The sequence below is a fragment of the Liolophura sinensis genome, chromosome 6, assembly GCF_032854445.1.
Source record: "Liolophura sinensis isolate JHLJ2023 chromosome 6, CUHK_Ljap_v2, whole genome shotgun sequence".
In the NCBI taxonomy this organism is placed as follows: Eukaryota; Metazoa; Mollusca; class Polyplacophora; order Chitonida; family Chitonidae; genus Liolophura; species Liolophura sinensis.
The window spans coordinates 41,603,940-41,630,026 of record NC_088300.1 but is presented as its reverse complement, the minus strand read 5'-3'; the positions used below and the strand labels follow the sequence as shown (position 1 = coordinate 41,630,026).

General features: G+C 37.9%; 1 protein-coding gene across 1 annotated transcript; it reads right to left on the bottom strand.

Annotated features, from left to right (window-relative positions):
* Positions 1–6,329: 6,329 nt before the first annotated feature.
* LOC135466496 (phospholipase DDHD2-like) lies at positions 6,330–25,940 on the bottom strand. The gene is made up of 22 exons (XM_064744010.1): positions 25,796–25,940; positions 24,598–24,822; positions 24,057–24,092; positions 23,193–23,582; positions 22,199–22,380; positions 20,622–20,771; positions 19,506–19,523; positions 18,202–18,265; positions 17,202–17,291; positions 15,392–15,533; positions 14,930–15,032; positions 14,172–14,277; positions 13,186–13,298; positions 12,604–12,729; positions 12,200–12,295; positions 11,661–11,794; positions 11,056–11,272; positions 10,726–10,737; positions 10,364–10,457; positions 9,465–9,656; positions 8,769–8,907; positions 6,330–6,666 (listed from the first exon to the last, which is right to left on the bottom strand). The coding sequence occupies exons 1-22, from the start codon at positions 25,932–25,934 to the stop codon at positions 6,363–6,365; spliced, it is 3,072 nt and encodes a 1,023-aa protein (XP_064600080.1). The 5' UTR covers positions 25,935–25,940; the 3' UTR covers positions 6,330–6,362.
* Positions 25,941–26,087: the final 147 nt, after the last annotated feature.

Below are 26,087 nucleotides of genomic sequence, written 5' to 3'. Positions count from 1 at the left end.
AACTTGTCGCTAGGCATGCTGGGATATGATGTAGGCAAGCACCTGGTAACCGCGAGACGACAAGCAAACACTCACCCCCTCCCCACCCAAAAAGTTTGACAGTTCACCATTTTAACACCCGCTGTGTGAATTAAGTACTTCAAACCTCCAAGTGAAAATATGTCAGACAGGATTACTCTGCCATTTTTCTCTGAAATGAAAGAAAAAACACACGACAAAAAAAAAAAAAAATTAAGATTATCAAAGTTGAAAGTTTGGATAGGCCTAGGCCTATGTAAGATTATCAAAGTTGAAAGTTTGGATAGGCCTGGACCTATGCCGGTAATAAGTTAAGTGTTTGGGTGTGGATTACTTGTATGTAGGCGGCATCCGGTATCTCTACACGTAAACGTAGGCACGTAGGCGAACAATAGTTATTCAAGCAAAGAAATCTTACCATAAATATAAATTAAATTATCTCAGTTCATTTTCACCCGAATTTAAATTTAATGAAAAATTATACACTATACCGTACGTTGAAGCCACCCATTGTGAAACAATAGGCCTAAATATCTGTATTTCTTCTAATGACAACTGCATGGTATTGATCTACATATGTTATAAGTATATTATACATAATCTATATAGGTGACGTATATATAAGTAGTTTTAGCCCTATTATATTTTATCATCATTTTATTTATTTATTTATTAGATGTGTGTTTTTATGCCTTACTAAAAAAATATACGATGAAAAAAAATGTACGATGGCGGCTAGCATTATGGTGGGAGGAAATCGGAGAAAACCCACGACCAGGTTGCTGGGAGATAAACCATGCACGGCCTGAGAGGAAGCCAGTATGAGCTGGACTTGAACTCACAGGGACAGCATTGGTGAGAGGAACCTGGTACGCTAACCAAATGAGCCATCATTTTAGATATATGGACATCTGCCTAATATAGGCTACATATCAGCATTATTTAAAATGGCAGAAAACAAACAATGATTACAATCAGAAAACTAGGTCAACTCGCCGATAAGAGTTTTCCGCCGTCAGAAATATTATAACATCACTAACCAAACAAGTACCAGATATCACCCTGGCCGTATAATTCATTGAACTACAATTAGGCCTATCAGCTATAAACCTAACGGGTGTATGTAACCTGTTATTAACTAACTCCTATTTTCCGTCTTCATACAGTGATAACTTGGAAATTAAGTCAGAAAATGCTACGAAAAAAAGCACATGTGCATGTCTATCCACCATCCTCAACAATTTCAGGAAAGTATGTTAAAGTTGATACAGCTACATGTCAATAAAGTGGTTGTATGCGTTGAGAAGCTCTCAGTAAGTTTTGCGAAGTCCAGTTTGTGTCTTCCAATGCTGATAACATATGGAAATAATTCAAGGAATGCTGTCCAAAAAGCACACGTTTTATTTACAAAATTTTCACACTTTCAGGGGAATCTGTCGAAAGCTGACTAGGGCTATATACATTGTAGCCTATATATAGGCCTATCGAGGGGTTCCGTTCTTCACAAAGCTACAGGTATATTGGCCTATCATCTTTTAACAGCCCATATATTTCATTTGTCCATACTTGGAAAATAATTCATGAAATGCAATCAAAAAAGATGTTTAAAAAAAATTACCATAACACTTAAGCAATCCTAAGTAAGCTGTACATGAAGGACTACAGCTGTCCCTTACAAGCAAATTTGACTATTTACTGTTATACAGATGGAAAAGCAGATCCTCTGGGGATGTAACCAGTAGTCCATATATAGGTGCTTCCAACGTAATTGCCGAAACTTTAGCAGCAACGGTTTTGAAATGATATGCATAGACGTGCATGTGGTTTTTGGTAGCATTCCTTGAGTCATTTTCTAAGTTGCCGGGGTTTCTTGAAGAATCTGGAGATAATGAAAGCTTGTCAAAGGAACCGCCTGTGCTGGCGGTGATATATAGGTTACCAGATGCGTATATGCTTTTGTCAACGCATTTAACTCCTCCACAGATTGCCTTATAACTTTCAAGATGAAGATAAGTGTTGGGAATAATAAATCTGTATGTGCCGGTTCCTATCAGTATGACACTCAATGCATTTCCTTAAACATTGCAGATGTATTGGGAATGACATTAAGGCCATAGAGTGCACATGCCTTTTCTGTAGCATTCTCTGAATTATTTATCCAAGTTACGGTCATTTCAGGATGGAATCTTGTCTTCACAAAAACGCCTGAGATCTTTTTTGTCCATTCAACTCCTCACCTCACTTTGCGGATGAATACTAGTAAAGAATACACAGGGAAGATGGATATACACCACCATGTGCTTCTTTTGGTATCATTCTGTGAATTACTTCTCAAGTTATTGCTTTTTGAAAGTAGAGTCTGAGAGCTCAAAATTATTTTTTGTTATGGTGAAGATTTTATATCTATACAGGTAGTTTGTAGTGTATCAAATGATATCCAAGAATATTATTAGAGGGTCACAGCTCAGTTTCAGTGGTGTAGGTTTGACTTGATGCTTCATGTTCTGGAGCCGGTTTCCCTACGTCAAGCAGTGATGCATCTCTTCACTATGTGTTGCCATGGAAGTCACAGCAGTAGCATTTTGATTTGATTTGATTTGATTTACGCTGAACTCTGGAAACCCACGACCATCTGTAAGTTCCTGGCAGACTTACCCACGAGAAGAAGCCAGCTTGAGCTGGACTGGACTCAAAGTGATTCCCATTGCCGAGAGGTTCCTGGGTCCTAGCGACTGCTTTGTAAGGTAAGTAATTATCCAATGCCATAATTTTCTGATAACTCATTAAAGGCAACACGGCTTTTACACTAACCCCAAACACCAGACTTTTTATCCAAATATCGTTCATTTTATTTTCATATTTTACACCTTAGTCCACTGATTTTTTATTTCGAAATATACAGTGCCAGTACCTTACATTTAAACAATTCCTTCCATCAACGACCTGAAAATTAACCTTATTGTAAATAACTGAAGGTCAGTGACAGACAAAATCTAATATACAAGCAAATTGACCAGCATACTGGCTATGCCTTGTGTTCTACGCGACAGATGTCAGAGTAACAGAAGCATCGGCTTCCAGCTGGGCAATGCCAACGATCTGTGAAAACATATAACAAATAAAAATATGGTTATCCATAAACTTGATAGCTAATTAATCTGTCTGACAGTTTTCACTGGATGAGAAGACTTGGCAAGATGAAAAACAACAACGTTCAATGAAATAATACTGAAGAAACAACGAGTCAGGGCTATTGTTTCAAAATAATCGCCTCAGAAGTGTTTCACAGCTTGCTCAGTTCTGCATTCTCAGTTTGTGACTGTTGAAAAAAAAATCTCCATGGTACAATAAAATACAGTACAAGTTAATTTACATCCATACAATGCTATTACTGCCATGCATTGGTTTGCTATAAACCCCTGGGGCACTGTACATGTACTGTACAAGGGAACCATATCACTGCTGACTTCATTTTCAGAGTAAGGTACAAAACTTTTCTGTTATAAAGGTTAATGGTTTTCTCAGCCCTGGTAAACAACATTGCACGTTCATACTTATTACTGTACGAACTGGTCATATCCAAAGAGCGACTACAAATAGGTCTTTCCTGTTACCACTCTAACCTTCACCTTGATCCTGCAGGTCAGTTGGTGATAGGGTGATATTCTAGAGATGATCACCGGAACGACAAGATAAGACTGCTCTTTTCAGGCTTCATGTACTACTATGGCATCTATTGTAAAATTGCTTACAAAGACTGAAGTCCACTAACAGAAATCAAGACAAAGGACTAAAAAATGTCAGCACTTTAGCCAGCAGTTTGCAACACTGATGAAACAGAATAACCGAACATAGCCATTACTGGGTATAATTAGTTTATTCTCAACACATTTGCTGCTCAATGTCAATGCCAATTGTTTTCATAAGATTAACAGCCTAGCATATGTCTCACTGCAATATTTATTTATTTATTTGATTAGTGTTTTACGCCGTACTCAAGAATATTTCACTTATATGACGGCGACCAGCATGATGGTGGGAGGAAACCGGGTAGAGCCAGGGGGAAAACCCACGACCATTCGCAGGTTGCTGCCAGACCTTCCTATGTACGGCCAGAGAGGAATCCAGCATGAGCTAGACTTGTACTCACAGCGACCACATTGGTGAGAGACTCCTGGGTTATTACGCTGGGCTAGCACACTAACAAAATGAGCCACAGACTGCATACCTTGGTGACTCCGCGAAACTGACCGGAGCTACATGTAGTTGATTGTATAGGTAAGGGCACTCATACCACCATGCCAGTTTTCTGTCAATAGCCAGTTTAGGCCACATGGCTGCCACATCAATGGCCAAAATGGCACACTAAAAGCTTATATATGCTATCTGATAGGCTACTTGTACAGATGCTGTCATTACGCAACTGCAAGAGCACTTATGTTACTTGCATCTATGTACATGCCAAAATAATCAGAACTAGTTCCAACTGATTGCTAAAAGTGGAACATGTTCTACTATTGGTAACCAGTTGCCAACAGATGCAAGAGCGCTTATGTCACATTCGTAGTTGTCGCTGAGCAGTTGCTGATAGGCACCGACTGGCTCCTGGAACAATTTACGACTGCTTCTGACTCGATGTAACTGTGATTTAGGCTAGGCTTAACATGAAGGCACAAGATGTTCAGAGAGCATGAATTCAGTGTCAATGAAATGGACATAAACTCTGCGCGAAGTGGACTGAGCAAAATGTGCCAGCGACAGGTGTCAATAGTGAACATTTAACAAAAACATGAAGGTCACCATAATACCAACTATTGTGTATATCATTATGCAAGATGTAACAAATGGTAAATGATCATCCGGAATGATATCTTGACACCGGGACAGGTTTGATCTTTTCAATGCACTCTTTCAGCAATAAATAAGGTAACAAAAATGTGATACATATGCTATACACTGTAACAAATTTGTAACAAAAAGTGGAGAGCATCTATGGACTTAGAGAAAAATATAACTATCTACAGGTCTACATAATATGTACAGATGGAAAATTGCACAGACAAAACAGTCAATGGGGCACCTTTCCCGCCAGGAGTAACTCGGGCCTAATCTGTGAAGTCTATTGCTGACTTTGCACGCAGGTTTTGTGGGCAAGGTGATAAATTAGTACTCATGCACTACACGAGAATAATGGCCAGTTCAGCTTCAAACTGAGTCATTAATGCGGAGAAAAAGTACGGCATTTGACCATAAATTTTTCTCCATATGAACAGATAAAATAAGTACACAATTTGTGTAATTTTTTGCTAAAATTGTTATATAGTCCATAAAAGTGGACAACTTGGCAAACAGTACAATACAATTTTGGAATAGTTTGCCATAACGTTTTTACACTCAATGTCTTTAACACAAGTTGGTAAACACGTAAGAATTTTTCTACATAAGAAACAGCATTGTATTTTAAAAAAACTTTCAGAGAATTGTAAGAATTTCAAATCACTCCCTGTGTTCTTATTAATGAATTGATAACCGCATACTCATGATTATCTTACTGCAAGTTCTCATTCTGCTTTTAATAAAAACGCACTGCTTTTCCAAGGAGTCACATTTGTCTCATCATTTCCCAAGGAGTCACATTTGCCTCATCATTTCCCAAGGAGTCACATTTGCCTCATCATTTCCCAAGGAGTCACATTTGCCTCATCATTTTCCAAGGAGTCACATTTGCCTCATCATGACACTACCTCATTATAGCATCTTTAGAATCTCGTCATTCTTTTATACCACTGCCTAGTTTCACAAAGTGTAGTTTCAACAAAACGCTTGTTTGTAAATTACTGGGATATTAGTCATAAGGATATGTAAAACTGATTTACAAATCTTTGTAGAGATGCAACATTTGAAATGTTGACAAAAAATGATATAAATGGAATTAGTCGAGGTAGCTGAGTGGCCAATTTCAACAGCCATGTGACTGACAGGATACAAGATGCTCATTGTTATACTCTAATTCCTCAACCTTTTCACATACATGTATGAAATAGCAACTTTTCAGTGTAATTTATGTACATTTTTGGGGACAAAATACATTGGCTGGATTGGCCAATTTGAGGGCTTCACAAAAAGAATAATTTTATCAGTATACACAGAATAATGCCTTCAAAATATACTTCCATAAACACTTTTCAATCATGCAAACAGGTTGAAGAATTACAATAGGCCTAACAAGCTGTTCATGTCATTCATCTCTCATCTATTCTGCTATCTTTCCAGTCCACTCTCATCTATTCTGCTATCTTTCCAGTCCACGGTTTTCAATAGGGTTCCCAGTGTAGTTAGATCCATTATTGTGGTTTTGTCCTCACGAAGCCACTAGTAGGTGGTGGGCCTACTGTAGCGTTCTGGGGATGGGGAGGCCCCCGTGATGGTTGCATTGGTGGCTGAGAGAAGCCACTGTTGACCTGGGTCATGGGTGGTTGAACCTGGCTCAGCATTGGGGGAGGTGGTCCTGTTTGCGGGCGAGGAAAACTTGTGGGTGGAGGTGGTACAAGCTGCCCTTTGTTGCCATCAGGGCCGGGCATGAATGGGCTGATACCATAGGGCGCGTAGATCTCCTTCAGAACCATTAGCACTGTGTCTTCAGATTCCCTGTGAAAACAGAAAATAAAAAAATTAATTATTTTTCATTTATAAGTACTTCCTCATTGAGGTTAAAGTGGTGTCTGAGAAAATCACAAAACCTAACTGAGTATCAGGGGCTTATCTTACAAAACTGCTGCAAGGTTGCATCACACAACCCGAATCGCAATTCGCGACAAAACTGTGCATCAGAGAAAACAGACCAGATTCGTGATCAGAACATCAAACTACGCCAAGCCGCGTACTTAATATATTAAAATTCAGAAAATTTTAATCACATGACAAATTCAGTAAGCTGGGATCGAACTCTGACATGACTGACCGGCAGGACCGATACAAGTCTGGAGAGATCTGCCTAACATCAATTTCCTGATGTCATTCATCTTTGCCGTTGAACTGCCTGAGACACATCTGCATCATACCACACAGCCGGGAGACAGTGTTGAAATCCTTCAGTAATTAGGTCAACTTGAGGAAAATTTTGACAGCATCTCCCCTTCCATCCCCTCTATTATATATGTAACTAAGTCCAAAAGGCAGTCACAATTGTCACTTAAAATTTCCACATGCCTTTTCTTTACAAATAACTTTTTTTTTTCTAATAGCTCAGCCCTTGTCAAAGAGCGAACACTTGGACCAGTATATATGTAGATATCTGTCAATCACCAAGGCCTGGTTAGCATAGAGCAAAGAAAGCACGGTTTGTGTAAAACAAAGCAAAATCTTGGAAATACATGCAAAACCTACACTGACTGGCCATGCAAAAAGTTTATATCAACATTTATTGTTCAAAAGAACATATGCTCGATATATGTCTCTAGGTTAAATCAATGGGCTCCAATTTGTATCTCTCGAATTGGTTACTTCGTTTACATAAATTTAGCAAGAAAACTATTGATCATAGCTCAAATCCGTCTCCATTCTGCAGAAAGAACATGTCTTGGGCTGTAATTTGGTGCAAGTTTCACATCTGTAGCTCCCATAGTTCTCGAATTACGGGTCATTAAATTTGCGTAACTAAATTTAGTTTTAGCACTAAATCTCAAAAGTTACAAAGATGGACAAAAAATACAAAAATTGAAATTTAAAAAATAGTCGTGACGAAAGTCAAAAATTTTTTCAAAAAAACTTATTGTCACTACCAATGAGCTACCTGCATATTGAATTTCAGGCCAACCCAAACAGTGGGTCTTGAGAAGATATTTAAAACGATTTCATATAAAATGCAATATGGCTGCCAAACCATGTGACAAGGAAAAACCGGAATGGGCCATTGCACAACTTCAGGTATGGGGGAATTTCACTGCAAAATATCAAGTCAATTGATCAAACACTCACAAAAACAGATAAATAATACCTTTAACATGGCCCATGTTATTTAAATGGGGCACATCTGGGGATGGTTTTCCTTCATTATACAGAAAACTATTTCACCTAGGAATAAGCGAAGCACATATTCATGTTCAGCATGCTAAATAACTTGTGACTAAATTCCTTGCTCACTGAAATCAGAAATTTTTATTACATGTTCATATTTTGCCTTTTTCAAGATAGCGACTGGATTCTAATTTCTTTCTCAAACTTTATTGGGCTCTCTATGGGATATATGGTATCAAATTTTTTTCAAAAGTATCCTAATTTGCATATTTACACTGTAAACACACTAAAAATGCATCATTTACAAAAAAAATTTAAAAAAGATTTAACTAAATTGAGCTTTGCAAGCTAAAATGGTACACCAATGGACAACATTCAGTAAAATTTTAAGCAAATTGGTCCAGCTGTTCTCCAGAAGATGTTTTTTAAAGAAGGGTCGGGTTTTTGGACAAAATCCAATATGGCCACCACGTCACGTGACCCATCGTCACCAAAAGTTATGGCGCACAGGTATAGGCCTAGGCCTCTCATGTCTTAAAATTTCAGCTTTTTATGTCTTACGAATTTTTCTGCAACTCAACGACAAAATCCCGAGGAATAATAATAACCGTAATAATAATGAGTAATCCAAACAATTACAATAGGGCTGCCAGCCATGAACCCCTAATTAGCAAGCTTCCATAGAAGAATAATTTTACTATGGGTTTTATTCACTGAATGAGTATCTTGCTCACCAATAGCACGCATGACTTGCAAGGGCAAATAGGTAATCATTAAAACTCTCAATGGGCTTCTCCTGTAGGACATAGTCAATTCTCTTGCCCTCGTTTAAAACTCCCATACTGATGTCTTCATCATGGCTGGAAGCTATAGCTGCAAACAGAGCAAGAAGAACAAAGTACATCTTTAGCACACTAGTTTTAAGCTCAAAGTTTGATTTTAATCTATACACCTGTTTGTAGAATCATGAATGTATTACAGATGTAGCCAACCGGAGATAACACAAATTTACAAAAATGAAGAGCACTGAGAGGAAAATGTGTACTTCAAATAGTATTCATCACATACATGTATGAACAACTTTCATTAATTGGCCATGTATATTATAACTCAAATAAAGTCAACGTGGTGTGGCACTACAGATTGAGCAAGACACATGTGCAGCAAAATGGCAACTCCTAAGCATATTGTTCAGTAAAGCAGAAGTTGAGTGGCCATCATACCACACATGGATTATAACATAGACCATATATACACAGTCAATCGATTAAAACATAACTGATCACACATCTGTGTTTTTTCCTTGATATTGGTCTTCAAGTTTTCACTACATGTATACTAACTACGAAATTTCATCCTCAGGGCAATATGGTAACCCCTAGATTAGTAACAAATACTGCAAGTGTAGACGGACATTGGCCACATCTTACAAGCCGTCTCTGCCTTTTCCTCCTCAGCCTTGGCCATTTCCTTCAGCACATTGTCCACCTCTTCCTCAACGTTCTTCTCAGCACCACGATGGGCCATTGCAAACTCGTGGATGGTGTGCCAGGTGCTCTTCACGCTCTCCACAATACGCTGCTTTAGGTCAGCTCCGACTCGAGTCAAACTTTCACGAAGTTCTGAAAAAGGTAACAGAAGCAGAAATGGCCGCTTAATGTTTTATCGTCAAAACTAACGAAACTCATCTTGAGGTTTAACCACATCATTAGTGCGGGATAACTTTTATCATAATACACTGTAATTCACCTAAAGTTGAAACATTTTGATGATTCTGATTGATTCATCCACCTGACAGTGCCACCTACGCATTTTTTGTGAAGTTTGATTAATTTCTTATCAGAAAAAAATAGATGTTGGCATCAAAAGCATTATATTAAGACCCTTTATGTGCCTTTGACAGTGCATAGGTACATACCAAACTTTAGGTGAGATACAGTAGTTATTTATTAGGGTGGAGGAAACCTGGCGTGCCAGAAGTAAGGCACCATACTAAATCTGCCAAAAATTTGATCAAATACAACTGTAGATGCTTTTTTGAAAATACAACTCATACGAGTTTGAAGATGGAAATTTAATGTAGAGATAGGGATACACACATGCAAACACGGTGTAAAACACCAATCAAATGTAAAATAAAACAAATATGAACTTCACAGAAATGATAAAATAACCTGATATTCCTCCAACGCTTTACCATGCACTTTGATAGTGGTTGAATTTACTCAAATTTTTCTTGAGGATTTTCAACAATTCAATAACACACTTGTTTGTAAACTGTAACTATCTAATCTAGGACAAGCAGGGCAGCATTTCTGTCTGCACTAACCCAGGTGAAGTCTCTTTCTGCCTTTGTGATGAGGCATCAGCACTGGCTTAACTGTAGAGGAGGAAGGGTTTACCAGAGGCTCTAATCTGTAGGCCTGAAAAATCAATGGATCAACAACTTGAGTCTGAAAAGTGATTGGAAGCATCTTCAGGATTTACAATTACCAATATCAACAAAAAAGTGCTACATTTCCAAGCAAACTGTACATGTGAGAAAGAAAAAAATGCCATGCAGGTTGTAATAACTTGGGATGAACCTTAAATAGAGATTTCACATACTTTGTGAAAGAGTGAAGACATAACAACTCCTCCAGCACTAAAATTACAATAAACTACGACGACAGAATAAAACAAGACACTCACCACAGGATCAAACTGTAACGACGGCCATGAAAAAAACAAGAGAGAGGTTTACTGAGATTAAACAGGAGACTTTCCATATTCTACCACACATTTATTCAGAAACCTCCACCCACTTTCTGAATGGCAGAACACTAAAAATATAGATAGTTTTAAAAAAACTTCAATTTTTATCTTGTATATTGTTGCTATTAGTGCCAGGCTAAACATTCCTTTGTAATTACAAACAAAATTTTTCACTTCAAAGATGAAAAATTACAAAGAAACTCACAACATTTGTCTGAATTTATTTTAACCAAGAAATCACAGAAAACATATAAATCTCTCACTTACAGGATGAAATATATTTAACAATCTTGGGCAAGTTGGCAGTCTAAATTCCTCTCCAATTTCAGCTATGCCTCGTATAGCTAGAAACACTCCAATGGGAGATCCCAAGGCAAAGAATGCTGCTGGTGAGAAAGACAGTTTAGGATATAACACAAATGGCTGGCCAGTGCCCGCGGTGCCATAGAGATACTCCACTGAGACACTTGATGTTCGTGATGTGCTGAAAAATATAGACAAAAAATTTCATGATTTCATTTATTTATTTTTTTCATGCACATACTACACGTAACGATAGAAAGGTCTCAGGACTGGAAATAAATAAGTCAGACCCATTTTCAGAAAATGACATTTTGCCAAAGAATATGCTGTTTTGATTGTTGGTGGAGAACACCTGGCTTAATTTCATTAGCAGCAGTTACTGTTCACTGTTTTAGAATTCAAATTTTTGCACTTCCGCAGAAATGGTCGATTTGCTTCACTTCTGTACTACTGTACTATCTCTCAAATACTTGATCACTAGTAGAATGAAAATTGTCAGATTACAACTTCTGTACCATTTTGTCTAATTCTCAAGGATCTGATTACCACTTCTGTACCATTGTGCTCACCTCTCTAGTAACTGATCCTCAGAAGACTGTTGCTGAGCAAAAGCCTCCTCTTGCGCTTTCCTTCTGGCCTCCTCCTCCTCCTGTCTCCTTTTCTCCTCAGCCAGCTTCCTCTCTGCCACTTCCTTCCGCCATGCCTGTGAACAATAATCAGGCAATGGTAGGCTCAGTTCATAAGTAGCTTCTAAAAGGTTGTTTCAAACATAACTTACAGTTAGAATGTCATAATCTCTAGCAAATCTTATGCAAAAAAAGAATCACAACTACCCATACTTAATAAGCAGTAATATGACCAGGGTTTGAGCTTTGAGGTTAGACACAGCTTAACAGCATCCAAATACACACCCATGTATATATTTCCAACAGAAATATGTGATGTACCGTGTTACCGAAGACTAACTATCTATATCTCTTGCAGTCTTTCAGCCAAATAAATACACCTACCCTGTATGAATCTGTTTGGACGCTGAACAGCCAAATTTTAACTAATTTACTGATCAGCACAAAGCACAGAAATCTTATCCCAACCTTACTTCACCTACCTTTTTCTGTTGTTCTTCTCTCAGAATACCAGTGAGTTTTTTCCTGGGGCCCATAGGTAAGCCCAAGTCTTTCAGATCTGAGTCACTACACATGACCTACAGAACAAAAGAACACACACTCAATTTCATCTTGTTTAAAACTTTCCTATAAAATGCTTTTGATATAAATTGAAGGTGAGAAAAATTCATCAGGAAAGGGGAGTGAGAAATTTAGTACTATAATAGTTAAGAAACATGAAAACGTCTTCACTCAGCAATCAGTATATATTATTTTTTAATATCATTTATTTATTGACTTACTTGATTGGCGTGCACAAATTGTTCGCTGTAAAGTCCATGTATAGAAGAAAGAGAGTAACTTTTCTAATGTAAGATGTGAGCAATGTTTTAAAATTTGAATTTACCAATGATTCCATGTCAATTTGTTCATCCTGGAATAGTTGAAATTTATCCTGTAATCCCACTTTCTCTAACAGCTCCTCTAATGTCATCTCAGGTTCTAAAGGCTCATCAAAACTCTGAGCTGCCACCTGTGAATATCAACACAAATATAGTACGTATAAATCAAGGACTAACTTTTTCTAAGCTTATACCACAATGTATGAAAGTGGGCAAAACATCCAGCAAGGCACAAAACATGGTGTTCTATACTTCCCCTTAAACAAAGATTACATTTTTTTCACCCAACAAAGAAACAGTGAATTTATCAACAATAAACTTGATAACAGAGCAAGGATACAGGGTGTACCAATCCATACAGCATGTGTTAAGGCTAAATGTGAAGTGTTAAAGTGTACGCATTGATAATATCATTTATTTCACAATGTTATTCAATCAAGTTTATGCTTTTTAAATTGATAACTAAAGCCATTAAATCCCTTTGTGCTCAAGAAATAGCCAGAGAAAGACCTTAAGAACATGAGATGAGGTAAACTGGATGCACCAGAAGATGCTGAATCCTGGTATAAATAATTGTGAACACTGACCTCTGTAGTAGAATCTGTTTTCGGCACATCCTGAGGGGGAGGAATGGGTTCTGGTAACAGTGTAGCTTTCTCATCCTTCTGATGCTGAAGCAGGTCAAACAGAATACAAGAACCTGCAACAAACAACGATAACGATAAACGATAAAAACTGAGATAGTCTGAATGGCTATCCTAAATTCTGAAAAAATTAAAACCGCTGTCTTCAGTTTCGATGGACAGTACAATAACATAAGTTTTTTGTCATTTCCAAATTTGCTTGGTGTGACTTAATGCAATACTTGGCTACACCCACTGCTGCTGTACAACCACGAATGATGGATACTTTCACATGCTCACACATCCTTCCAGCATAACCGCCTTACTCCATGTCATGTAAGCCTGATTGGTCTTCATATCCAGAAAACGTTAGAGAAACTGCTGAACATGTTTTTTTTCGAGGACTTTTCACTTGTAGGTGTTAACTACTATTATTCAACTTAGATTCTTTAGAAGTGGCACTTTAAACAAGCATTTATGGTACGATTTCCCTCAATCCTCAACAAAGTACAGGATTCTCGATGGCGAATCAACCAAATTCATTTAAGAGTAGCCAACCAATCAGGCCTAAGCATAGACACACTTACAAATTTCAGTAAATGGCCATGAAATAAACCTTTTCTACATGTCAGAAGAGAAAAAAAAAATTTAATAGTTCCCCACTTTGTACTCCTGTATATCACAACAAACAGCATTTTTCAGCGATTAATAGGCTGACGAGTACCTAATTTTCAACATGAAAATGGTTTTTATATGATTAACTGGTGTTGCAATCAAGTCAAAAAAAGTTATTTTGAGACAAACAATTTAGTAAATATTTTATACTTGGGAAATGTTTTAGATCAAAGACATTGAATTTTGTTTCACAATTTGTATCTTCTCTACATCCACTCTTTCTTTGCAGACAATACTCACAATGTGTGTCATCACAGAGTAAGCAATATACATACCCAGGCTGTGGCCAGACACTGACACAGTCCCCTTGAAGGTTGGATTCCTCTCTCGAAAAAGTAGCAATAGACGGTTCATCTCCTTGCCAACAGTATCAGAAATTGTCTGAAAACACAACATGCACACATCAAACAATTAGAATGAGTGCCTCTTATAAATAATCTAATTACATCATAGAACTAAAATGTGCTCCATTCATTCTGTCACCTCCCCTACCCTGTAAAGTTTTTTAAAAAGTTATTAAAGCATACCAATCTGAAGTTTTCCGCTAAAACTGAAAGGTAATGGTACATATTACAAGTAATATAATTGGCTTGTGAGAAACAATCAGATCCTGATAGAAATTTGATGAACACAACTGGTGCATCCAGCTGGAGCTTGTCTTGAATAAAGATTTATTTATTTATTTATTTGATTGGTGTTTTACGCCGTACTAAGAATATTTCACTTATACGACGGCGGCCAGCATTATGGTGGGAGGAAACAGGGCAGGACCCGGTGGAAACCCACAACCATCCACAGGTTGCTGACAGACCTTCCCACGTACGACCGGAGATTAAGCCAGCATGAGCTGGACTTGAACTCACAGCGACCGCATTGGTAAGCGCGCTAACCAACTGAGCCACGTAGGTCCCTTGAATAAAGAAGAAAAAATCATCTAGTGATCTTGATGGAATGGTGTGAAGCAAAAAGAAACTTGCCAATTTTGCAGCACTGAAACCTCCAGTTTTATGACAGTTTGATTGACATTACCTACCTGGCAGTATGTGGGGCTGGTGTAGAAGAGTATGTCGAGTAAGGTGTCATTCACAAAGTGCCTCAATTTACCCGTACTTGGAAGGGTTATAGCTTTCAGCCTTCTGTAGAGAAAAATACATTCAAAAACATGACTTACAGATGTGCTTTTTTTACAGCAAAATCTTCACTTAAAGACAAAATATAAGTTAAACCGGAGTATTCGGACACAATATTATAGGTGTTTTAAGGTCTCAATTTAGGGCACTGAAACCCATCTTCACAAACCTTCAAAACATTCTTTCATTATTCACTTAAATTCAGCTATGCGGATATACAATAAAATTAAGGGCTCTTTCTATTCCTTTATCCCATCATACTGCACTGAATACTGCCTTATATTTGTAAATCAATCTCCAGTATTTAATTATTTTCCTGCACAGCTGTGTACATTCCTGATATATTGATGAGAGTAGAGACGTACTGGTCAACTCCTGTGGCATCACCATGTAGAGCTTTGTGCCAATGAACAGGTAGGAACTCCACCCGGCCAATCCTACCTTCACTCATGTACTGAGCAAAGTGTGTGGTGAGCAGTGTTAGAGAGAGTGCTCTGAAGTCATCAACTGAAACAATGCAATACATGCGGTCAGAGGAAACCTGAAAATAACAGTCGTGGTTGTGCTCCAACTGACCAAGTTTATATCAAACAAATGCTAAATTATCTACAGATAAAGTGAAAACAAAAACAAAATGTAGCAAATCTCTTCTAGTTTGTTGTGGTGTGACCTTAGTTAATTTTGAAACTGTCTTGATCTGAGCGATCTTAAACAGATTGTATCATAAACCTAAGATTGAAACAGATACATATGAACTCTTATTCTGGGAGAAAAATATACATGTAATAACAGTAGTAAGATAATCATAAACTGCATGTGCTGAGAATTTAAAGCGAACCATCGGCATTCAGTTCCCTACAGGTCCACAAATTTAATAAACACACAACAATAAGCAAGAGCTACAGCTTTGCTTTTTACTTCTACAGCTCAATTTGCGAAATCTTACATAACAGCTTTTCTCTGTTCTACTGTCATGTTACTGACAGCTGCAGGATCCATGTACAAGTACCTGAATCCACGTACCAGTAATAACACATTTAACAATACTCCTGAACCTCATATCACAGCCAAGGCCTACAACATGTACCACAAACACCTGGTGATCAATTGTGGGAGGCTCACCTGTATCAGGTAAAGCACTAAACATACATGTATCTACCACATTCAACAATACTCCTGAACCTCATGTCACAGCCAAGGCCTACATCATGTACCACAAACACCTGGTGATCAATCGTGGATGGCTCACCTGTATCAGGTAAAGCACTAAACATACATGTATCTACCACATTCAACAATACTCCTCAACCTCATATCACAGCCAGGGCATACATCATGTATCATGAACACCTGGTGATCAATCGTGGATGGCTCACCTGTATCAGGTAAAGCACTAAACATACATGTATCTACCACATTCAACAATACTCCTCAACCTCATATCACAGCCAAGGCCTACATCATGTACCACAAACACCTGGTGATCAATCGTGGATGGCTCACCTGTATCAGGTAAAGCACTAAACATACATGTATCTACCACATTCAACAATACTCCTCAACCTCATATCACAGCCAGGGCATACATCATGTATCATGAACACCTGGTGATCAATCGTGGTGGCTCACCTGTATCAGGTAAAGCACTAAACATACATGTATCTACCACATTCAACAATACTCCTCAACCTCATATCACAGCCAGGGCATACATCATGTATCATGAACACCCGGTGATCAATTGTGGGGGCTCACCTATATCAGGTAAAGCACTAAACATACATGTACCTACCACATTCAACAATACTCCTGAACCTCATATCACAGCCAAGCGCATATATCATGTATCATAAACACCCGGTGATCAATCATGGGAGGCTCATCTATATCAGGTAAAGCACTAAACATACATGTACCTACCACATTCAACAATACTCCTGAACCTCATATCACAGCCAAGCGCATATATCATGTATCATAAACACCCGGTGATCAATCGTGGGAGGCTCACCTATATCAGGTAAAGCACTAAACATACATGTACCTACCACATTCAACAATACTCCTGAACCTCATATCACAGCCAGGGCCTACATCATGTATCATGAACACCTGGTGATCAATCGTGGATGGCTCACCTGTATCAGGTAAAGCACTAAACATACATGTACCTACCACATTCAACAATACTCCTGAACCTCATATCACAGCCAGGGCCTATACCATGTACCACAAACACCAGATGATCAATCGTGGGAGGTTCACCTGTATCAGGTAAACAGACACAAGTATAATTAGTTACAGCTTCAGGGATTTGGTAAATGTTTATTTGGTAAATTCTAATTAAAAGAAAAGACAGCAGAAATTAAAACTTTAGTTACCCTAATTCTAACAAAATTTGGGACGAATATTACTGGTGTTACATTTCTTTACCAGCCTTTTTGGAAAAGTAAAGATATGGTTATGTTGTTCATTAATTGGTCTAACCATGCAAGAAAAAAGGAACTCAATATTCCTGCTAGAATTACATATATATTGGCTAAAATAAGAAGACCAGGTGTCCCAAATTTTAGAAGAAATAGGGTATTTTGGATGATGGGTGGAAACATAAATAGCTTGGTACATGGAACTCCATAAATCTACTTCTAATGTGGAATTCTTACAAGGTATTGGAATACACAATATTAGAGAAACCAGAAAAACAAGTCACTCAAACTCTGTGCTAGTCAGTCTATGTGGCAGAAAGGCAAAATTAAGTTTGCATGACACCAAAGAGGAAACAGGTGCAGTCTCAGCTTAAAGAAAAAACTTGTGCCTGATTGGTTAAAACAGACAACATGGCTGCAGCTTAAATTTTCTTGATGAATGTTTTTTTGCTTCCTAATACACTGGCTGTATAACATCAAAAAAATCAGAAGGTATGCTTTCTAAACATTACTGGGGATACTTTACCCACACACACGTACAGTTGTCTTTCCTCTTATAATGTCGTCCAGTTTTGAAATATTAAATTTCTCTGCTGGTTCACAGCTACTGCCTAAAGACGGTATAATTATTTTCTTGCCAATATCGAGTTAAATGAACCACTTGCTGAATCTATCAATATTTTATGCTTGTATATGGTTCTGGCGCAATGAATGATTGCACCACATACGGGGAGTCCTAAAAAGCCTACCATCCTGTATTGTAGCAAAATCATCCACCCCTCTCTTCACAACTCGTGGCCTCATCTGGTCGCCCTAGAAGTAAGGAGAACAGAGTTCAGGCTAGGCGTCACATGTACAACCAGCACACAGTGAGTACGGGTTAGGTGATGGCCCTGTGTACCAATATAATCAGGTAAATGTTTTGTCGGCAATGCGCTGCATGCCTCTAGAGTTAAAAAGCATCTAATCCGCAAGTGCATGTGTATGGTGCATGCTGCTCAGTGTTGTGCAACTGTCATCTGTTGATGGAAATCAACATACTACACAAACATTATGAATACCAATAATAGTGTAATAACAAGCATTTTATTGCTTAATGGCACTTCACTTTAATGAACAAAGTAACAAAAACAATAATATCAGGCTGGAAAAGAAATATGAAAATTTAACACAAAAAAAAAAAAATCATTAATATTTTCTACTTATCTTTACAGCATGCAAAAGGGTTTTTTTTTGTATTGTGAATTAAATATCAGTCTAAAATAAAATGTCAAGCAAGCCAAAGTAGGGCATCTTTAGGTAACGATACAAGCAGGCACAGTTGCATAAGATTGGCTTCACTAAGCTTGCAGGAAAGCTCATGGTAAAACAGTTATAAAATACCTTCAAAATTAAGAATGAATGAATGATTATGGTTTAATGCCACTTTGACAATACTGTTTCAAAATTAAGAAACTTGTTATTTCTTAATTAACATTTGATGGTCAAACTGTTTCTTTAATGTTTTATCAAATTTATCTAGACTGTTAACAATCTAAACATATTCTATAATAAACAAGCAAAAGTACTAAAATACACAACATTTTAACAACCAGCCGCATGTAGTCATGATTTATATTTAATAATTTGTAAACTTATTCAACTTATTTGTTTTACCAAAGCTACATGCAAAAGCATTTGAAGCATTGGCCAACACCAAAGGTACTGGTCATATTTAGATCAGCACTCCAACAGAGATCATATACCAGTAATGGTCAATTCTTTCCAAATTCAAAATTATCTAATGTCAGAAAATGAGTGTGCATTTAGGTGCATTGTTCACAGATATTTCTTTCATACAATGCACCTAATAGTTTATCCATATCAACAAATTAAAACGATGCACAGTCCCATTTTCCGTGAAGAGGCAAAAAGAACACAGAACAAATTTGTGACCTGACAATGAAAAGAACGGAAGATTACACCAAGCTTTAGAAACTGAAATAACATAACTGATACTGATCTCAGCCATTGCACAACACCAGCACTACAGTGTAGCCCAGACTTGACTCACCGGCAAAGTGTACACACTCTGAGTGGAAATAAACAGAGCAAAGATAAGACGTTGGGCGGAATAATTTGGGAGAGTAAATATGTAAAAGCTGACAGCAATGGGGAATAGATGTACATGTACATCTCGGGGAAGAGAATCTGTACCATGAATATCAGCTGAAATTTCTTTTATTACATGTAGCTGACCCCCATTAGTCAAATGAATACTTTGGTCCAATTTGGTCAAAATTTTGATACTTTTGAAATCCTCATATCCCATAAAATTAGCTGATCAGCTGAAAATTCTCATCCCTGTACATGTATCATGCAAGCTGGCCAAACTTTTCAGCAGGAGTGATTTCCCCTTTAATATACACATTCCAAATGTACAGAACCAGTTTCAGTAAGCACTGCACACATGAACATGAAACTGGATATTCCTGCTTTGACACAGCAGAATTTATTACAGCAGAGATTGAAGACCACATGGAAATATTCTTACCTTACTCGTCTAGCACATTACGCAAACATTATGTAAGGTAAATAAAATGGAGCGCATAAGTTTGGAATTGCGACATTTTAATTTCACCACTTAAACTTAAGACCATGAACACTTTTAACACCTCACTTTCTGATTGCAATAGGCACTCTTCATAGGTGATACAAGTCTTATGTATTATACAGCTATATAGTCAACATAGTTATGTTGATTTATAGATTAAGACGAAAAAACATGATCAAAAGCATCTACTACAGAGCAGGGGCCGATTTCATGAAGCTAACTTAGCTAAGTAAGCCTTTAACTACTATGGCAACATATGTTGTACAGATATAAAGTGCACAGGCCCTTGCATATTAAGCAAATAAACAATAATCCACCCTGATAAATGCCGAAAATGGAAAACCTTTAGGTTGTATGATGGATAGTTGTTATTATGGCAAGTAACCCATATAACCCAACAACATAATTATTCATGTGATCCCATGAACCAAAATGAATAATCAAAACTACTACACAATTGTTTTTGCATGAAACTGCATCAAATTTATTAGTTCAGCATGTGACCGTTCAGCATGTGATCGCATATGAAATTCCAAGCTTAGAGGCAGTAGCATTCAGTGCAAAAAAAACACTCACATTTACCTGAACATTGCCCCACTCATCAGGTTGGGAGGATGGCTGGAAGTGTACTATCACATTGGGGTTGTGCATCACTATTGTCTCTCCATCAGGGAACTCCAGCCTCTTATGCCATACATTGTTCATGAGAGCGTTTTTATACTCCTCCTGGATAGATCATACCACAACAACAAAATCATTACACTGACCAAATAGAGTATCATTACAATACAGTATCATTACACTGACATATAACAACATGTTGATTTTATAAACTGGTATTCCATTGTAAAACTGAGTTTTTAAACTTTACAACTGAATTTAGTGGCAGAAATAAATTCAATGTCGACCAAAATAACTATGCTCAATCTGGGTGTCAAAAACTAAATCTTTACAAGGTCAAAAATTGAATTTGTTTTGGAAGGCAGCCCTTGAATCACAGCTGTCATTGTTTACATGTTGTGATGTTGCAAAACACTGGTTATGTATCCACCTCATTTTGAAGCATCTTTCATAATATACCTTTCTCTTGAGGCATCTTTCACAACATAACTTTCTGGCGATATTAACCTAACTCAATATTCTAGCTGAACATTATCAACAACATTTGTAGAAATGGACTCAACTGCTGTTGAGAGAAGTTTTAGTATGATCAATTTGTGAAATGTACAATCGAGAAGTCTCACAGGTAGCTTTGTTTAGCACACATAGCCAACACCATTTTTATTCTCATTGGCCCAATTTCCATTTCACTTTGGCCAAACTGACAATTTTCAGCATACACTTTGATTCATTTGGGTCAAGAAGAAACAAAAGTAAAGTAATTATTCTCCAGTGCATTTGACCAACTCATAAGCAATCAGGGATACAAGAGATTAAGTTAATGCTCGACAACTGAGTGAGCCGATTTTCGTTGGAGCAATTAATTTCCAAGGAAGTCATTCACTTACCTTCAAAGTTTAAACAATGCATATTTAAATAAATCGTGAAGTAACTGGGGAGATGTTCTTCATCAGTTCTTGTCAATACTTTCAGTGAAAGCCAATTCTAAGTGCAATGCATATATTTGTCAGCGTTTTCACTAATTTGACTGTAATTTTAAGCCCATTTAGCTCCTCAAAAAGAAAACAATTCTGTGGTTCGGTTCATAAACATGAACTTCTGTGAACCCCTGATGCCAGAGCCATACCACCTCTAAGCCAGCAAGTGACCACCTCAAAACATTTCCAAATTATGGATAAATAACTTGTGTATGCCAACGCAACTGCATGTAAGTTTCTCTGGTGTGTTGTTGTTCCAGGCATAGATCTACAACATACTCAAGAATATTTCACTGACACGTTGGCGGCCTGCATTATGGTGGGAGGAAAAGGAGCCTGGGGGAAACCCATGACCACTGGCAGGTTGCTGTCAGTCCTTACAACATACGGCTAGAGAGGGAGCCAGCATGAGCTTGACTTGAACTCATAGCGACAGCATTGGTAAGAGGCTTCTGGGCCATTGCGCAGTGATGCAGTGCTAACCACCTCTTCCACAGAGGCTCCAAGGCACAGATGTACAGTTTGCCTATTTTGGATTTGTCACCAGAAATTCACCTCAAGTCTTCCTGCAAACTCTTCTGAGTAGGGCACATATTTGCTGTCTCCCTCTCTCTTGTAGAACCAGGAACATCGCATCACAGCTGTTGGCAGTTCCTCCCAGTATATAGCCATCCTCTGACGCGTGGCTAAGTTTACATCATAACGACCTCCGTCAGTGGCCACAATATTGTCTTGTTCTAAAAAGAGATGCAACGTAAAGGTCAGCCAGAGCTTCTTTACTAAGAAATGAAAACTCCAGAAATCACTCCTCCAGAACATAATAATTTAAACAAAAACTGGAATTTATTATTTTTAAACAAAATATTACCATTTACAAATATCAAGTGACCAACCTTGAAAACAGCTAATTTAATAGGCAAAATATACTTTCTCCTGACATCCCAAGCTCTCACATCTTTTACACTGACCACGAATAACCTTCCAACCTTTCAAAAACGAGAAAATGTGATGGAATTTTAAGCACATACATGTACATTGTACAGTAATCTTAACTCCAAAGTTTTTGGCTCATACTGAACTACATTTAAACCAAAAAGTTAGTTCCACCTGCCCAGAGATGTACTAAATGGGAATTGCAGACAGAATCTAATATGACTATCAACCCACTACAACACTTATTTTTGTAAAACTTGACTGTTTCAACATGGGAAAAAAAAACAAAAAAACAGACAACTGGCAAAAACAGGACAACCTACATCACAGCACTTACCCAAAATGACCTAAAAATATGACCACAAATGAGCATTTTGGAGGCAAATAAATGTCACTTACCCAAAATGACCTAAAAATATGACCACAAATAAGCATTTTGGAGGCAAATAAATGTCACCAGACATGAGGAGGACATTATCTTACCTTCCAAAAATCTCTCAAAGCACCTCTGTAAATTCAATAAAACTCCCAGAATCTGGGAGAATGAGCAACTAAGTCATGGATGAAATTTTTGGTCATTTAGGGTAGTCCGGTTACTTTAAGTAAATATATTTACGTGACTGAAAGGCTTCTTCAAGTCGTATAGAGTCCATCAGAGTGAAGGGAAACCAGATTTCCTTATTCTCCACTTGTTTGCTGTAGCACCAGTGATGTTGGACTGGGTGGTACATGCCTGAGCCAGTGCCAGACTCTCGGCGTGGCGGGGGAAGCTCAGTGCCCAATGGGGGAGGAGCTGAAGCGCCAAATGAACCAGGGCCTATGGAAGTGGGTGGTACTACCGCAGTGGGTGGCCCCATTGCTGACGGAGGCCCCATCTGAGGCTGGAAGTACTGGCCGGGGCCTGGGGGTGACTGAAAACTTTGCTGTGTACTGGCATACGTGCCAGGCGGAGGTTGAGCATATCTTAGTTTCTGGCCCTGTTGACGATACATATTTGTCCCAGAACCTGAAAGAAACAATATTCTGTAGATATCATAAAACACACGTCGCTTGAAGATTTTCCCTCCTTTTTTGCATTAAAATTCCACTCTTCAAGCCTTACTGCTCCGTGTATCTCTTCCTACAAATGATATACCACCATCTGTTTTTAAAATCAACACCATACATTAGTTAAGTTTAATGCATCCTGTAATCTCAGTGGTCATAAATGAACTATTTCCATCACTGACAAGAGATGCTAAAACTAAACTGAACTAAAATGAGTGTACTGTCCAGAGCAACTTGGAACACATTTCAATCCATACAAATTTCCTTTTTTACAAAATATCATATATTTATATATTATTTCATCACCATTAACTGAACAGCTTCCTTTAACACTGAATTCATATTCCTTCACACATACTTGTGATAGGAATACGTCAGAATGTGAACAAGCCCAAATTAATATAAACCTTTCTAGTAAAAAACATATGCATACCTGTAGTTGGAGGACCAGGTACACTAGGAGGACCCCCTGGGTAATGAAAACAAACATGTTTGAAGATATTCATGGCAATGTTTGTTGCTAGTAGATGTACACATTTTTGTGCTGATGCTGATATATCTGGATGTTTCTACTATCCATAATTACAGTACAAAATATTAAGGGTACAAATATTTTACATACAGTGTCTGTCTTACATATACCTCAAAAAAAAAAACATTAAATCTAACCTGACAAAAATGTGATAAGCAGGATACCTTCTTCCTAATCCTTTTCTTGAATACAGGTTGAAAATTTTGAAGTGTGAATATAATGTCAGGCTTATTTGGTTCAGATTTCTCTGCTCCTGACCTTGATACTATTCTGCTTCAGTTCACATTTCTACAACTTTCTCCAAACTACCTTTTTGCTTGTAAGACATGCCATGTTCTGCTGATTTTTTCATTCACAACAGGGACACAACAAAGAAAACGCTAATTCAAGCAATAGTCAAACAACAAAGAAAACGCTAATTCAAGCAATAGTCAAACTTTACCTGTCCCTGTGACAGGTATCTGTGCTGATCCAGTGGCTGGCTGTTCAGTAAAGGAGTGAGTAGATACTGATGCTGGGTGTTTGAAGGGGTCTGCTGATTGCCCCACCTGAGCAAATGGGTCATTACCAGCTGACTGCTGGAAATAATTATATGTTGAGGGTTGGCCTGTTGACTGTTGCATAGGAGGGGACTGTCCCAGGAAACTATCCACTTCTCCTTCATCTTCTGTGGAAAAATGAAAATTCATGAAACATATATTATTACTAAATTCATTAAAAAAGGCAAAAAGAAATGTTTGCACACCCCACCCACCCCTTGCCCACCTCACAAGCCTTTAAAATTCAAGTGATACAAATCAGAAAAGCTGAGTATCTGATAAACCCTACCCTGCCACCTGCTAGCAATCAAGCAGCTTGAAAATATTTATATGCATACACAACTTGTTTTACATCTCAGAAAGAATGTAAACATTCTTTCAGTTTGATGTTTCTAAATGTAAATGCCGCATAAGTCAAGAAGTAAGGTAACTCTTGTCCAAGCAATGCAGACAGATACTGGCACAGAATTCAACATATACCTTATTATTATGCATTTGAAGCATTCAGCAGCATAAGCTGTCTTTGAAATTACAGTTATTCTTAGTTGTTTTTTTAATAACCATAGAGTAAAGTATTTCCAGTATTTCCATTAATCAGAAGAAAAATAGCTGAACTGAGGGCTTAGCGATTCTGGTGTGCTGGATGGCAACTCGAAGCTGTGACTAATGTGTCAACAGTTCGTTTCGATCATACGAAGCATTTGCCATCTGTAAACCACCAACGTTATTCCCCCAACTTTTGACTTATGTGCAAGCACCACCATGCGGAACTCTCGTAAGACCTATAACATCAGGTAGGATCAGGCTGTGCTGTATCAGTGTGCCCTTTAAATGCACAAGAGGGGCCGGCCTACATGAGCACTACACTACATGTTTACATGATTCCGTTTGGCTTTCATTATTCACTCAACATATCACAGGTAGTAAACAGCAGGTAGAATAGGTCAGCGAAATTTCTGAAATATTAACAGACTAACGCCTGTGGCGGGGAGAGGCATCTGTCAGACTACACACGTGTAGTATAAGCCTAATATTTTACACGTCATTTACGACTTGTTGCCGGCTTCAGTGAGGTCGCTGCTTTCTCTTTCAAGAGTTTACCTGGCTCAAATAGCGATGCCTCCGCTTGTACAACCGGCATCAAAACGTTTGGAGCTGATGCATTTAGAGTGAGCCCTCCACTTGCTGGCATCAGCAGCAACGGAGGAGGCGTCTGATCTTTCTTTCCCCTGTCTGACATTTTCACTTCTCCACGTCGAGTGTTGTGCCGGAAGTAGCGTCACGACGCGGCTCAAACATTTTATTGATGAAACAATGAACAAACTTTATAAACCGTTAATGTCAAAATAAAATCTATTGAGTTCTTTTATTAATTATTTCAAAGACATTTACA